Raw genomic sequence first — 15,940 nt, forward strand, 5'->3', positions numbered from 1 at the left:
AGCCGGCGTCCCGCGGCCCGCGCGCAGCCGGGTGCCCGCCGGAGGCTGCCCGCACCCGTGCGCGTCTGCGTGCCGGGCAGCGGCAGCATCCAACCTGCTTTATTCGTGCCTGCAGCGCCACAGCCAGCGAGCGAGCGAGCGAGCGAGAGAGGAGGGGGAGAGCGGGAGTCTGCAAAGTGCTGCTCCCTGGTGCTCAGAGGCAGCTGCTCCAGCTCCAACTCTCATTCATTTCGCCGGTTAACATGAGAGATCATGGCCGCCTTCGGGCTTCTCAGCTATGAGCAGAGACCGCTGAAGCGCCCCCGGCTCGGGCCACCCGATGTCTACCCGCAGGACCCCAAGCAGAAGGAGGTAAGGCGCCCGCGGCCTCCGCAGCTGCCGGGCCGCGCTCTGCAGCGCTGACCCGGGGCCAAGTTGGCCCAGCGGGCATCGCCGGCGCTGCGGGGGAAGGGTCAGGGAGGGGGATCGGAGGCGGGGGCCGGGCTGGGGGCTGGGGGGCCCCCGGCCGCCGAGAGCCAGCGGCTGTCATCCCCCGCGCTCCACCGGGGCGCTCGCTCTCCGGGTGCCGGGTCGCTTCCCGGTTCTCGGGCCTTGCACTGCGCTGCCGGCCGCTTCGCCGGCTTGTTCTCAGCCGAAACCCTCCGGCTGGCTTTCCCCGGCTTCTGCCTGCTTTATTTTTCTCCTCGCCGCTTTGGTAAATCCCCGTAAACTTTTTGAAAAATGTTGGAATGCGGTGCATCCGATACGGAGGTCTTGCGTTTTGCGCCAGCCGAGCAGGGACGGATGGGGGAGGGACCCTTCTCAAATTTTCCAGTTGGGAAAGGAAGTCGTATATATTGAGGTGATCATTAGTCCTGTGAGCGGTACCTCCGCATCCCCTCGCCCCTTTAAATGTCAACATTAAGGGGGAAATCCTGCTTTTTTGACCCCCCCCTAGGCAATTGACTGAATTGCAGGAGGCTGTTTTGTACATGTAGAAGCCGGCGAGTTACCTTGGAAGGGAACAGGTCCCAGGATTGCTTATTTCTTTGAATGAAATTAATTGGAGAAACCTTGACTCTTTTCACCAGGTGCAGTAGCTTGAGCGGCTAGGGTAACCATGGCATTTTGTAGCTATGTATATGTTTGTCTGGAGTTAACAAGTAATTATGTAACAAATTTCCAGTTATAATAATGATCACCCTTGGCTACACAATTTGCCCAGGGACCTGCCTTTTTTTTTTTCTCCTCCCCCCTTATCACCTGCTACCCAGCTGTGTTTTTAGAGTTTGCCAGCTGCAACCCACCCATCTTCTATTTTCTTATAGCTAAGTGGCCATGTATCAAAACTTAATCTTTCTGTGACTCTAAAAGCCTTCTATTAAAAGTTTATGGGCCCACTGATTTCCCTGGGAAAGTGTTTTGTAAATAAAGCAGGGAGGTGTTTTCAGGAAGACTTTGGTTTTGATAAATGTATCTATTTCTTTCAATACCGGGAGGGCAAATGCTAGTTCTGGCCACAATGTTTGGGTAATACTGTGCTTGCAAAACGAGGGGCAATAACTTTTAGAGACCTAGCACATTAGATTTGAGTAGAAGTGCAGTTATCAGATTGGAGCTGGAAAGGTTTTACAGGTGGTTCCCATCCAAAAGCTTAACTGGAAAACAGGAGTTTGATGAGATTCTTGCGGATTTCTACCCCACCCACTTCCTCACCCTGCTACCTTGACTAAGAGGAAGTTAATTAAAGACTGGAAAAAACAGAGGATTCTAAGAACCGAGTGTAATGAAAGTTAACTTAAAAAAAAATCACTGGAGGGACCAGTGGCATTCATTGGTTGACCTTTTTCTTTCTTTTTTATTTTTGTGGTACTGGGAATTGAATCCAGAGGCGTTCTACCTTTGAGCTATACTCCCAGCTTTATTTTTATTTATTTATTTATTTATTTTTGAAACAGGGTCTCACTAAGTTGCAAAGGGCCTTACTAAGTTGCTGAGGCTGGCGGTGAACCTGCAATCCTCTTGTCTCAGCCTCCCAAGTACTGGGGTTGCAGGTGTGCTTTGCCATGCCTGGCTTCGTTCGGTTGATCTTTATCATCTCATAATACCTTAGTGCATCTTTTTCTCGGGATGGCGCACTTGATGGCTGGCTGTACCCCAGCTATGGGATGGCAGCTTTGGGTATTATGTGGGCTTCTTAGCATTTACTTTTTTTTTTTTTTTTTTTTGGTACTGGGGTTTGGACCCAGAGTCATTCTACCCTCAAGCTATACCCCCAACCTGATTTTCTTTCTTTCTTTCTTTCTTTCTTTCTTTCTTTCTTTCTTTCTTTCTTTCTTTCTTCTGGGGGTAGAATTCAGGGGCTTGTCTACCTCCGGGCTATACTCTAAGACCTACTCTATACTTTATTTGGAAACAGGGTCTTGGCTGAGAGCCTCACTAAGTAGCTGAGGATGGCTTCGAACCTGTGCGGACCTCCTGTCTCAGACTCCTAAGCGCTGGGATTACAAACCTGTCCCACCACGCCCGGCTTTATTTCTTATTTGGAAACAGGATCTCCCTAGGTTGATAAGAGTCTCACTCCTTGCTGAGGCTGTCCTCAAACCTGTGATCCTCCTGTCTCACCCTTCTAAGTACTGGGATTACAGGCATGTGCCACCACACCTGGCTTTAGCGTTACTTTTTAGGATGACACTCATTTGGGGATTAAGTCCTCTGATTCTGGAAAGGAGAGTTTTGAATTTTAGGGGTCATTTTATGGAATTCCAAAACCGGAGGTGACCTTAGAGGCTACTTTAAATAATTTGCTTCTCACAAAGTGAAACTGAAGCCCAGGAAAACTTAACTGACCTGTTGAAGGTGTGGTGGATAAGCAGCTGTGGAATTACCAATCAGGTATATATGTTTCAGACTATATTGCATGAAGGAGGCTTTATGCTAAGTTATGTTGTTCTGATGTGACTCCCTTTTGCCCAAGGCAACTAATATTTTATCTCTTTCCCACAGGGAGTTCTGTGTGGCTGTAGTTACAATTTGAGCACATTATAGAACAGGTGGTTTGACTGTTCTTGGAAGGTTGGTGAGCAGTTTCCAAAATTTCTGTCCTAGTAAGTACCACCTGTTCTTTTTTTAGTGGTACCAGGGATTGAACCCAGAGGCACTTTACCTCTGAGCTACATACCAACCTCCCATGTACTGGGATTTTCTTTTTTTCTCTTTTTGTGGTACTGGAGATGGAACCCAGGGACATTGTACTTCTAACCCACACCCCCAGCCCTATCTTTATTCTTTATTTTGAAACAGTCTCACTGAGTTGCAAAGGGCCTCACTAAGTAGCTGAGGCTGGCCCCAAACCTCGATCCTCCTGTCTCAGTCTCCCAAGTGCTGGGATTGTAAGCATGCATGACCATACCTGGTTTAGCCTCTCAATCTTAATGTTTTCTTGACATTAATTTTTTTTTTTTTTTGTACTGAGGATGGAATCCAGGGGCATTCTACTTCCGAGCTATACCCTTAGCCCTCTTTTTTATTCTTTATTTTGAAACAGTCTCACTAAGTTGCGGGAGGGCCTCACTTAAGTAGCTGAGGCTGTCCCAGAACCACAGCCCTTCAGTTTCAGCCTCCTAAATGCTGGGATTTTAAGTGTGAACCACCACGCCCAGCTGGCATTAACTTAAAACAATTTTTTTTTCTTGTTTCCTAGGCAGTAATACACATGATATCATGAATTTGTTTTAGTATGTATGTGTGTAAGTAAAGTTTGCACCAAATCATTTATACTGTGTGTGTGTGCGTATGTGTGCGTGTGTGTGTGTGCATGTGTGTGTGTGTGTAGTGCTGTCGATTGAACCAGCCTACACCCTCATCTCTATTTTACTTTTCATTTTGAAACAGAATCTTTTAAGTTGCAAAGGGCCTTGCTAAATTGCTGAGGCTGGTTTTGAGCCTGCAAGCCTCCTGTCTCAGCTTTCCAAGTACTAGGATTACAGGTGTGCACCTCCATGTCCAACCATGCTTTTTCTTATGCTGTTACATACATGCCATATATACACACAAATTATGTAGACTCTGGGGATGGAACCCAGGGGCATTCAAACTCTGAGCTACACCCCCTGCTCTATTTTGAAACATGGTCTCACTGAGTTGTGGAGGGTCTCACTAAGTAGCTGAGGCTGTCCTCGAACCGCGATCCTCCAGTCTCAGCCTCCCGAATGCTGGGATTACAAGCGTGCACCACCACGCCCAGCAATTAGTGATGATTTAAAAGGTTCACCACTGCTAAAACTTCAGTGCAGTTCAACAGAGATTTGCATACCACATGATGTGAAATATTGACTTAAAGGAGGAAGAATTGCTCCAGGCCTGTGGTCCTTGCTTGTAATCCCATCATTTGGGAGGCTGAGACTGGAGGATCTCGGTTCGAGGACAGCTTCAGCAACTTAGTGAGGTCCTTTGTAATTCAGTGAGACCCTGTTTTAAAATAAAGAGTTAAAAATGGGCTAGGGGTGTTGCTCAAGTAGAATGCCCCTGGGACCATAAATAAAATTTAAAAAATGTAGGCTGCTGGGTGTGGCCGTGTATGCCTGTAATCCTGGTACTTCAGAGGCTGAGGTTGAAGGATTGCCGTTTTGAGACCAGCCTCAGCAATTTAGCAAGGTCCTGTTTCAAAATAAAAGAATAAAATAGGACTGATGATACAGCCGGGAGGTACAGTGCCCCCGGGTTTAATCCCTAGAAGAGTAGGAATGGTGGGGCTTCTAAGTTGGGCAGGTCTGGATTTGGATTCTAGTTTAGTATCTTTGCTGTTGGGAAAGTTGCATAACTTCTCATTTACAAACTAGTTTAATTGTGCTCTTGAGAAAAAAATGTGAAAGTTTGTGCAGACTTTTTTTCACATTTGCGTATTTTGGGGAAAAAACTAATAAAAGCTATCTATTTGTCAATGCATATGTAATTTTTACTGCATTAATCAGTGATACTAGTGTTCTGGAAAATGGCTCCCAGGGGAGAGGGTGGAACCAGCCACTGAGGACTTCCTTGTACAGAAGGATCGGAGGGCCAAGCATGGTGGCACACGCCTGTAATCCCAGTGCTTGGGAGGCTGAGACAGGAGGATCACAGGTTTGAGGACAGCCTCAGCAATTAGCGAGGCCCTCTGCCACTTAGTGAGATTATATTTCAAAATAAAGAACAAAAAGCCAGGTGTGGTGGCGCACACTTATAATCCCCGCGCTTGGGAGGCTGAGACAGGAGGATCGCACAGGTTCAAAGCCAGCCTCAGCTACTGAGTGAGGCTCTCAGCAACTTGGTGAGACCCTGTTTTCAAATAAAATATAAAATAGGTCTGGGAGTAGAGCCCGGAGGTAGAAAGCCTTTGGGTTCCACCCCCAGTACCACCAATAAATAAATAAACAGAACAAAAATACCGGAGGTAGAAAGCCTTTGGGTTCCACCCCCAGTACCACCAATAAATAAATAAACAGAACAAAAAATAGGGCTAGGGTATAGCTCCAAGGTAGAATCCCTTTAAGTTCCGTCCTCAGTTCTGAAAAAAAAGTTTTGGAGGGAAGAGCTGGAAGCTTTAACTTGTTTCGTCCACTGACGATGCTCGAGCTGGCTGTGTGCATCAGCCTCCCATCAGGATCAGCTTTGCCCTGGGGAAGCAAATGGACCCGAAGCCTTTAAAACAGGGAGTCGGGAAAAGTAAAAGCCTTTCTGATTCCTCCTTTCCCCTTACACCTCATCCATACCTCAGCATCAGATGTACGGCAGCCGTCTTGCTGGATCTAATTACAAGATATATTTCCAGCCAATCCAGTTGATGCTCCCCAACTGTACGGACGTGCGCCGCTTCCTTTCTGGGTTCGGGCTGCTTTCCGCTGCCCCGGGGCTCCTGGCCTCCCCGCCCGCAGCCTTCTCTTCCACTCCTTGCTTTTGGAGCTTTTCCCATGCCTGCGCGCGGGAGATGGAGCCCATGGTCTCCCCCATGCTCTCCACGGAGCCACACCCTCAGCCCCTGCTGTTTCCACGTTCTGCATCCTCTCTATTCCCTAGTAGAGTGAGGGTGAGAGTTCTATTTACCCCACACGGCTCTTGGAAAATGGAGGTGGACGATACCTGTAAAGAAGGTAGAGTCGGACACAGGTGGGGCGCTTGGGTATTTGCCGCCATGAGTTACCACCCAGGCCGCCCTCCTCATTGTCACCCTTGTCCTGACCTCCGCAGGCCTTTCTGGTGTACTATTTGTAGTCACATATTTATTTGCATCTCGTCTCTTCCCACTAATGGGGCACTTTCATGAGGACAGGGGCAAGTTATCGGGAAGGACCTGACACCTGGTGCGGTTCGTTCTTGGAATGCGGAGAGCACAAATACTTGATTGCCTGTGGGATAAACAAACGAAGAAGGACGTCTGGTGACAGGTGTCAGTCAATGCTGAAAGGGTCCTTTGCATCTCCCTTGAGTTTATGAGACCGAAAGTGAAACGAAACCCTAGAGATGGAGAGGGTTTTCCTTGGGATAGGAGAGGCCTAGAATAGTAAACTTGTCCAGAAAATCAGATGAGTTAGAAATCTTAGTTGGGGAGCGGTGATGAGATTTCCAGACACCAGCAGGGTCAGGGGCTGTGGGGTGCAGGGTTGCCGGGTGTGCAGTGTAGGCGGCTGCCCAGGGATAATAAATAGTGTGGCTTTGAGAATTGGATATGGTGGTGTCTGCATGTAGATAACATAGAAAAGTGGTTCTCAAACTACAGAGCATGTTCGCATCCCCTGAAGGGCTTGGTAAATACAGACTGCTAGCCAGGCTCCTGGACACTATCTGTAATCCCAGAATTTGTGAGGCTGAGGCAGGATTTGAGGCCAGCACCAACACCCTGTTTTCAAAATAAAGGACTGCTGGGTGTGGTGGCACACACCTGTAATCCCAGTACTTGGGAAGCTGAGACAGAGGATTACAGGAAGAGGACAACCTAGTGAAACCCTGCTTCAAAAAATAAAAATAAAGAGCTGGGCGTGGTGGTGCATGCTTGTAATCCCAGCATTCTGGAGGCTGAGATAGGATCCTGGGTTCGCAGACAGCTTCAGCTACTTAATGAGGCATTTTACAACTCAGTGAGACCCTGTTTCTTTCTTTTCTTTTCTTTTGGCGGTACTGGGGGTGGAACCCAGAGGCTACCTCCGGGCTATACTCCCAGACCCATTTTATATTTTATTTGGAAACAGGGTCCCACTAAGTTGCTGAGAGCCTCACTAAGTAGCTGAGGCTGGCTTCGAACCTGTGCTATCCTCCTATCTCAGCCTCCCAAGCACGGGGATTACAAGCGTGCGCCGCCACACCCGGCTAGGCCCTGTTTCAAAATAAAGAATAAAAAATAGGACAGAGGGTATAGCTCAGAGGTAGAATGCCCCTGGCTTCCATTCCCAGTACCACAAAAAAAGAAAAAATAAATCTGAAAAAAAAAAAAAAATAAGGGTGAGACATGGTGGCACACACTTGTAACCTTACCACTTAGGGGGCTGAGATAGGAGGGTCACGGTTTGTGGACAGCTTCAGCTACTTAGTGAGGCCTTCTGCAACTCATTGAGACCCTGTTTCAAAATAAAGGATAAAATAGAGGGATAGGATTGTAGCTTGGAGATAGAATGCCCATGGGTTCCAACCCCAGTACCACAATAAATAAATTAATAAATAATAAGTAAATAAATAAATAAATAAAGGGCTGGAGGTGTAACTTGGTAGCATGCCCCTGGCTTCCATCCTCACGACACCTCCCATACATACACAAAAAGGTTTGGGTATGTAGCTCCAAGGTAGAATGCCCTTGGGTTCAATCCCCAGTACCAAGAAAACAAAACCCCAAACTCAGCTACAAACCAGGTTGCTGGGTCTCTCAGATTCAGTAGGCCTGAGGCAGGGCCCCAGAATTTATACTTACCTTTTTAATGAGACCTGTGATCTTGGGGAATAGGGATGAGAATACTACTTACCTGCTGCTGGTCCAGAGCCTCACTTTGAGAACCTAGATCCAGAAGAAGCCATCCCACTTGGTCCAGGCAGTAGGCTTGTGTGTGTGTGGCCGAAGGTGAGAGGTGTGGCTTCGTAGTCAGCTCAGCCAGGGTTTGGTGAGCAGGTCTTGGAAGCTGTGTCTGTTATTAGTTCACTCAGAGCTTAGGGTCAGAGAAATCTCTGTCCCTCCCTTGACTTCCCATCACTGGTGGATGACATCCAAGCTCTTCAGGGCCTTGCCACTCTCCTTGCTCACCTCCACGGTGGCTCCTGCAGCTGCACGGCCTGGCTTCAGTCTTGACCGCTACTTGCTGCCCTTTGACTCAGATTCCTTGCCTGTGGAATGGTGGTCATATTTGTTCCTAGGTCCTGGGGTTGCAGGGAAGGTGGATGGAACCAGCTGCTATAGGTGAAGCGTGTTGAACCATGCCTGTCACAGACAGCCGTGCAGCTCAGCTGCTATCAGCTGATCCCTTGTTAAAGCATCCCGGCCTAGGGTTATAGTTAGAAGAGCATCCATGGAATACTCTTAGAGGTCTGGGTGGTTTCTCACCCCTTCAGCAGTGCTTCCCCTCCTGCCTGTTCAGGGGGACCTGTGCCGGCCTCTCCTTCCCCCAGTGCAGCTCCATTGTGTCCAAGTCCCTGTTCCTCACTCCCCTGCAGTCCTGTCTCCTGTCCTGGATTCTTAGCTCAGAGACTGTCCCACCTTGCAGCCCATCTCCCCTGCACCTCAAAGGCTTCTTCCCCTGCCCAGGGCCTGGGCTTGCACTTGTGCAAAGTCATGAAGAAATTAATAATAAAATGCAGAAAGAACTCTTTTTTTTTTTTGGCACTGGAGATTCAAACCAGGGACATTCCACCTCTGGGCTATATTCCCCCAGCCTATTTTATTATATGTTTTTTATTTTGAAACAGTGTCTTGCTAAGTTGCTGAAGGTCTCTTTTAATGAGCACTTGTGTGTATTTATACCTTTTTCTTGTGGTACTGGTGGTAGAACTCAAGGGCATTCTACCTCTGAGGTATACCTCCAGCCCTATTTTTAATTCTTTATTTTGTTTTTATTTTTATTTTTATCTTTTTGGTGGTGGTACTGGAGATGGAACCCAGGGGCCTTCTACCTCCAGGCTACACTCCCAGACCTATTTTATATTATATTTGGAAACAGTCTCTTAAACCAGCTGAGGCTGTCTTTGAACCTGCACGCTCCTCCTGTCTCAGCCTCCCAAATGCGGTGATTACAAGCGTGCACCACTATGCCCTGCTCATTCTTTATTTTGAAACAAGGTCTCACTAAGTTTCGGAGGGCCTCATTAAGTAGCTGAGTCTGACTGCGAACCCACGATCCTCCTGTCACAGCCTCCCAAGTACTGTGATTACAAGTATGTGTCACCATGCCCAGCTCATATTTATACCATTAACTGTCCCAGTACTGGCTTTATTTTGGTCACTATTTTGTTATGAACATCTAAACCCCTTAAAATATAAATATTTGGGATGGGTGTGGTGGTGGATGCTTACAATCCCAGCATTTGGGAGGCTGAGACAGGAGGATCACGGTTCGTGGACAGCCTCAGCTACTTAGTGAGTCCCTTTACAACTCAGTAAGACCCTGTTTCAAAATAAAAAATAAATAGGGCTGGGTATTGCTTGGAGGTAGAATGCCCCTGCATTTCATCCTCAATACCTATATAAAAAAATATCTATTTATTAAAATATATATTTTCTTCTTAGAGACAGCTGGGGAGGTGGAACAAGGAAGGGAGTGTGTTTCCTTATAAGGGGACTGAGTGGATAGAGTTGCCTGGGAAGAGAGGACAGGTTGGGCAGTTGCTTGAGGAGCTTAAAGATGAGAAGGCTGGGAGACACTTGGTTCCAGAAAGCTTCCCACTGGGACTAATTGCCTGGCCCCAGGGCCCTGCTGCAGCCCTGCATCCCGTGGTTCAGGCAGGTTCGGACATCTCAGTGTTTAGCTCCTGCTGCAGATGCCTCCTGGGACTGAGTCAGGGTAGGAGGCACTGGGTCACAGGGCCCCCCAGGAGAGTGTTGCTACACGGCTCGGGGATCAGGGAGGAGGGACTCACTAGTGGTCATTTTTAGGGTCTCCCAACACTTGAAGCAGAACCATCAAAGATGCTTATGAAAAATGCAGATACAGCACCCCATTTTACCCCAGAGCTGCCCAGTCAGAATTAATGGGAAGGAATCTCCGGATTTGCATTTCATTTTTAATTTACTTATTTTATGGTACTGGGGATGGAAGCAGTAGCATTCTACCTCTGAGCTTTATCTCCAGCCCTATTTTATATTTTTGTTTTGTGATATTGCGGAGACTGTCCTTGAACCTGCAGTCCTCCTGTTTCCACCTTGAAAGTATTGGGATTATAGGTGTGTGCCACCATGCCCAGCTAGGCTTTGAATTCTAAACAACCGCTGTAGGTGATTCCTAAACACAGTAAGTTTGAAAACCATTGCTTTAGTTTGTGTCTTTTTTCATAGAGAAACCTGTAAGTGGGGCTCCCCTTATTCCTACCTGCTGCCTGCTATTTGATGTGTTAGAATCATTTAGGCAAACAGGCTGTTTGAAGTGTGGGTACCTTTGGGCACCAAGTAGAGCAATGACTTTAGCTGTTCCCAGCATAGGCTTGTTATTTGTCAGTCCAAAGTGGCTGATAGCAGCCGGGCGTGGTGGCGCACGCTTGTAATCCCCGCACTTAGGAGACTGAGACAGGAGGATCGCACAGGTTCGAAGCCAGCCTCAGCTACTTAGTAAAGCTCTCAGCAACTTAGTGAGACCCTGTTTCCAAATAAAATATTAAAAAGGTCTGGGAGTATATCCCGGAGGTAGAAAGCCTCTGGGATCCACCCCCAGCACCAAAAAAAAAAAAAAAAAAAAAAACAAACCCCCCCCCCAAAAAAAAAACAAAACCCAAAACCAGAAACAAAAACAAAAAGCAAAAAACAAAGTGGCTGATAGCGGAGTAGGGTTCTGTTCCTGGGTCCGGAAATATACGCTGCCCCATCCAGTGCATGCTTGGCTAAATTGAGGCACAGGAGAGCAGACCTGCCTTTGGCCCCAAAACATTCTTGGAATTTGCAAGGACTCTTTTGGTCCAGGTTGTTTTTGCTTTTTTTTTTTTTTTTCCTGTACTGGGGATGGAACCCAGGGGCATTCTACCTCCAAGCTACACCCCCAGCTCTATTCTTTCTTTCTATTATTATTATTATTATTATTATTATTATTTTTTTTTTTTTTTTTTTTTTTGGTGGTGGTACTGGGGGTGGAACCCAGAGGCTTTCTACCTCCGGGCTATACTCCCAGACCTATCTTATATTTTATTTGGGAACAGGGTCTCACTAAGTTGCTGAGAGCCTCACTAAGTAGCTGAGGCTGGCTTCGAACCTGTGCGATCTTCCTGTCTCAGCCTCCCAAGCGCGGGGATTATAAGTGTGTGCCACCATGCCTGGCCCTATTCTTTATTTTGAAACAGGGTCTCACTGAGTTGCAAAGGGCCTCACTAAGTAGTAGCTGAGGCTGTCTGAACTGCGATCCTCCTGTCTCAGACTCCTGAATGCTGGGATGACAAGTGTGCGCCAACCCTGGCTTTGTCCAGGTTCTTGTTGAGTTCCTTGGGGACTCAAAAGGGCTGATTATTTAAGGTGTAGCCATTGTCACTTATTTTGGTACTAGGGATGGAACCAAGGGTTAAAAAATTTAAAACAAGAGCCTGGCATGGTGGCGCACGCTTGTAATCCCAGCATTTGGTAGGCTGAGACTGGAGCAACACGGTTTGCGGACAGCCTCAGCTACTTAGTGAGGCCCTCCACAATTTAGTGAGACCCTGTTTCAAAATAAAGAATAAAAAAATAGGGCAGGGGATGTAGCTCGGAGGTCAAATGCCTTGGGGTTCCATCCCCAGATGGGGGGGGGGGGGAATTAAAACAAGGTCTCAGTTTGGGTGTGGTGGCACAAGCCCTTAATCTCAGGACTTGGAAGGCTGAGATAGGAGGATCACGGGTTTGAGTACAGCCTTAGTAAGTAATGAGATTCTCATCAACCAAGGGAGATCCTGTTTTAAAGTAAAAATAAAATAGGGAGTGTAGCTCTGAGTTCTGTAGAATGCCTCTGGGTTAAATCCCTAGTTTCAATAAAATAAATAAAATAGGGTCTTGCTAAGTTGATGAGATCTGCTTTGAACCTAAAATCCTCCTGTCTCAGCCTACCAAGTACTGGGATCACAGGGCCAGTGTCTTTTAGCTGGTCTCTGAGACCATCACCTGGGGAGGTGACACGTCCTAAAGGAAGTCGGAGGACCGAAGTGCATGTCTAGGAGGCAGGTTGATTTGGGTCTCCAGGTAGGAGAGGATGTGGATGAAGAGTTTCAGGAGTCTCGCCAAGCTGGTTAGCAGGGCCACAGGTGTGGGGCAGCACGAGACAGCAAAGCAGAGAGGAGACCTGGAGTAAGGGCGCAGGCAGCCCAGGCATCGCCCTGAGTTTCTGCTGATGCCTGTCTTTGCTTCATTAAGGTCCTGAAGTTGAGCCATGAGGCTGCGTCTCTGGCAGATTGCATGGCTGCATGCCAGGATGGATGCTGCCACAGTCTTTAGCAGTGAAGAAAGAAGGAGGTCACTGGCAGCCTGGGAAAGACAGACCTCTGGCCTGAGTAGGGAAAAGCCGGACCTAGGGAAAAAACAGAACAAGGAGGCACCTCCAGCCTCTGCCTTCCTCTCTGAGAAGGAAGTCTGGACATTCTTAGACATTATTTATTTATTTATTTATTTATTTATTTATTTATCATTTTGTAGTACTGGGAATAAAACCCAGGGGCCTTCTACCTCTAGGTTACAACCCTCCAGACCTATTTTTTGTTTCTTTTTTCTTTTGCGGGTCTAGGGATGGAACCCAGGGGCATTTGACCTCCGAGCTATACCCCCTGCTCTATTTTTTATTCTTTATTTTGAAACCGGGTCTCACTGAGTTGCAGAGGGCCTCACTAAGTAGCTGAGGCAGTCTGCGAACTGCGATCCTCCAGTCTCAGCCTCCTGAATGCTGGGATTACAAGCCTGCGCCACCATGCCTGGCTTTCTAGACTTATTATTATTATTATTATTATTATTATTATTATTATTGGTGTTACTGGGGTTCCTGGAAGCCCTTCTACTAGGTAAGGGCCCCAGAGCTCTCCATCTATAGGACTAGTTTCGGTCAGGCTGTTTGTTCTTTCTCAGCACTCCAGATGTTGGCAGCGTCTGGAAACGTCATGGGCTGCCACAGCTGGTTGTCTGAGCCGCCACTTGCTGGCATCTCGTGGGTGGAAGCCAGGAGAATCGCCAACATCCTGCTCTGCACCGGGCAACCCCCACACCCGTCAGGGGTGCCGAGGTTGGGAGACGTGGGTGAGGGGAGTGACAGGTCTGTAAGCAACGTTTACAGTGTCACAGATGTTCATCTGTCTCTCTATTTTTATTTTATTTTACTTTATTTTTTGGAGGAGAAGGAGATACTGGGAATTGAACCCCAGAGACATTCTACCTCTGAGATATACCTCTAGCTTTTTTTTATTTTTTAAATTTTGAAGCAAGAGTCTCGCTAAATAACTGAGGGTCTTTTGGACTTGCTGAGGCTGTCCGCAAACTTGTGATCCTCCTTTCTCAGCCTCTCTAAGTACTGGGATTGCAGGAGTGCATCACCACTCCTAGCTTCTGAGTGTCTCTTTAAGAGGACACCCATCAGTGGGTTTAGGGCCCACCTTTAGGATCCAGGGTGATTCTATCTGTAATTATATCCCCAAGATGTTCTGGGACTCAGTGTGGATAGGTTTTGGCCTATGGGCTTGGGGATCTTGGGAAGGAAACAGAGAAGAGAAAGATTATTGGATACTAGAAGGGACAGAATGGATGTGTGAGTGGAGAGGGGGTAAGTACAGGAATACTCCAGAATCCTTAGCCGAAGCCAGCGGCTCCCGAGCCTTTTACCTTTGGGACCCTTGATCGTCTTAAGCATTGAGGGTCCTGGAGAACTTTGGGTTAAGTATGTTGCATTTCTTAGTATTTAGTGTATCAGATATGAAAGCTTAGTGATTTTAGAAATATGTATTCATTTAAGTAGCAGTAAAGCCAATTTCATGTTAAAAATGTGTTTTATGGTACTGGGGTTTAAACCCAGGGGCATTCTACTTTTGAGCTACACCCCAGCCCTATTTTCTTTTCTTGTGGTACTGGGGATGAAACTCAGGGGCTTTACTCCTAGACCTGTTTTATATTTTATTTGGAAACAGAGTCTCACTAAGTTGCTGAGATCCTCACTAAGTAGCTGAGGCTGGCTGCGAACCTGCGTGATCCTCCTGTCTCAGCCTCCCACTGGGATTTATAGGCATGTGCCTCCATGCCTGGCTAAAACATCTTTTTTATTTATTATTATTTTTTTTGTGGTACTGGGGATTGAATCCAGGGGCATTCTACCTCTGAGCTACACCCCCAGCCCTATTTTTTATTCTTTATTTTGGAACAGGGTCTCGGTGAGTTGCAAAGGGCCTCACTAAGTAGCTGAGGCTATCCGTGAAACACTATCCTCCTGTCTCAGCCTCCCAAGTACTGGTATTATAAATATGTGCTACCACACCCAGCTTTCTATTCTTTATTTTGAAACAGTCTTGCTAAGTTGCCAAGGGCCTCACTAAGCAGCAGAGGCTGGCAGCAAACCTGTGATCTATCCATCTCAGCCTCCCAAGTACTGGCATAACAGGCATGTGCTGCCATGCCTGCTACAAATCTATTTTTTGTGAAAATAACTTTTCCAAAGTCGGGCATGGTGGCGCATGCTTATAATCCCATACTTGGGCTGAGACAGGAGGATTGTAGGTTTGTGGCTAGTCTCAGCTACTTAGCGAGACCCTCTGCAACTTAGTGAGACCCTGTTTCCAAAATAAAGAATACAAAATATGGCTGGGAGTGTAGCTTGGAGGTAAAATGCCTAAGTTCAATCCCTAATACTGCAAAAAAATAAGTAAAATTCAAGCTAAGAAAGTTAACGAAACGACTGGCTGGCATTGCTTTATACATCTTTATAAATTTCTTTTTAAAACTTACATATGAAAGCACATGATTAATTATGCAAGATAATAGGTTTCATTATGACATTCCTACTCATGTACACAGTACACTTTGATCAGACCCACCCTCCGCACCTCTCAGCCTCCTCTTTTCCCGGTCCCCTTGCTTTTCCTGGTCCCTAGTTTCTCTTAGGGAGTTTTGCATCTCCCTGTCATTTCCCCGACCCCTTGATTCCACGTGTGAGAGACGACAAGAGATACTGTCTTTCTGGCTCTACCTTATTTGCTTAACATGATGCTATCCAGTTCCATCCATTTTCCTGCAAATGACGTGATTTTGTTCTTTATGGCTGAATAATACTCCACTGTGTGTGCATGCTACCTTCTTAGCTAATGGTTATAGATGGGCATCTCGTCCGTTTCCACCACTTGGCTCTTGTGAATGGCGCGGTGATAGATGCGGACAGTTCGTGGCCTCTTGTATATGCCGACTTGGATTCCTTTGGGTGTATACATACCCGGGAGTGATACAGCTAGATCACATGGTAGTTCTATTTTTAGTTTTTTTTTTCTGTGGAGCCCCCATAACTATTTTCCAAAGTTGTACTAATTTACTTTCCTATTGGCAGTGTCGAAGGATTCCTTTTTCTTTTTCTTTTCTTTTCTTTCTTTTTTTTGTGGTACTAGGGATGAAACCCAGGGGCTTTCTACCTCCTAGCTACAACACAAGCCCTACTTTTATTCTTTATTTTGAAACAGGGTCTCACTGAGTTTCTTTTTTTTTTCTTCTTTTTTTAATTTTTTTAATTGGTGCATTGTAATCATGTATCACATTGGAGTACAAGACTTGAGAGGATATACAAGCACACATCATCCAATTAGCCCACATCTATTCCCCATCCAT

General features: G+C 46.7%; 1 protein-coding gene across 3 annotated transcripts in view; it reads left to right on the plus strand.

Annotated features, from left to right (window-relative positions):
- Positions 1-252: 252 nt before the first annotated feature.
- The window catches only part of MED12L (mediator complex subunit 12L), a gene marked incomplete at both ends in the record, with an annotated part of 383,094 nt that continues 367,406 nt past the window's right edge, over positions 253-15,940 (plus strand). For all 3 annotated transcript variants that reach the window (XM_080695435.1, XM_080695436.1, XM_080695437.1), the window contains one exon: positions 253-351. In XM_080695435.1, coding sequence (XP_080551561.1) covers positions 253-351 — 99 coding nt within the window. The remainder of the gene's footprint in view (positions 352-15,940) is intronic.

Source organism: Muscardinus avellanarius (assembly GCF_963383645.1).
Source record: "Muscardinus avellanarius genome assembly, chromosome: 5".
NCBI classification, from domain to species: domain Eukaryota; kingdom Metazoa; phylum Chordata; class Mammalia; order Rodentia; family Gliridae; genus Muscardinus; species Muscardinus avellanarius.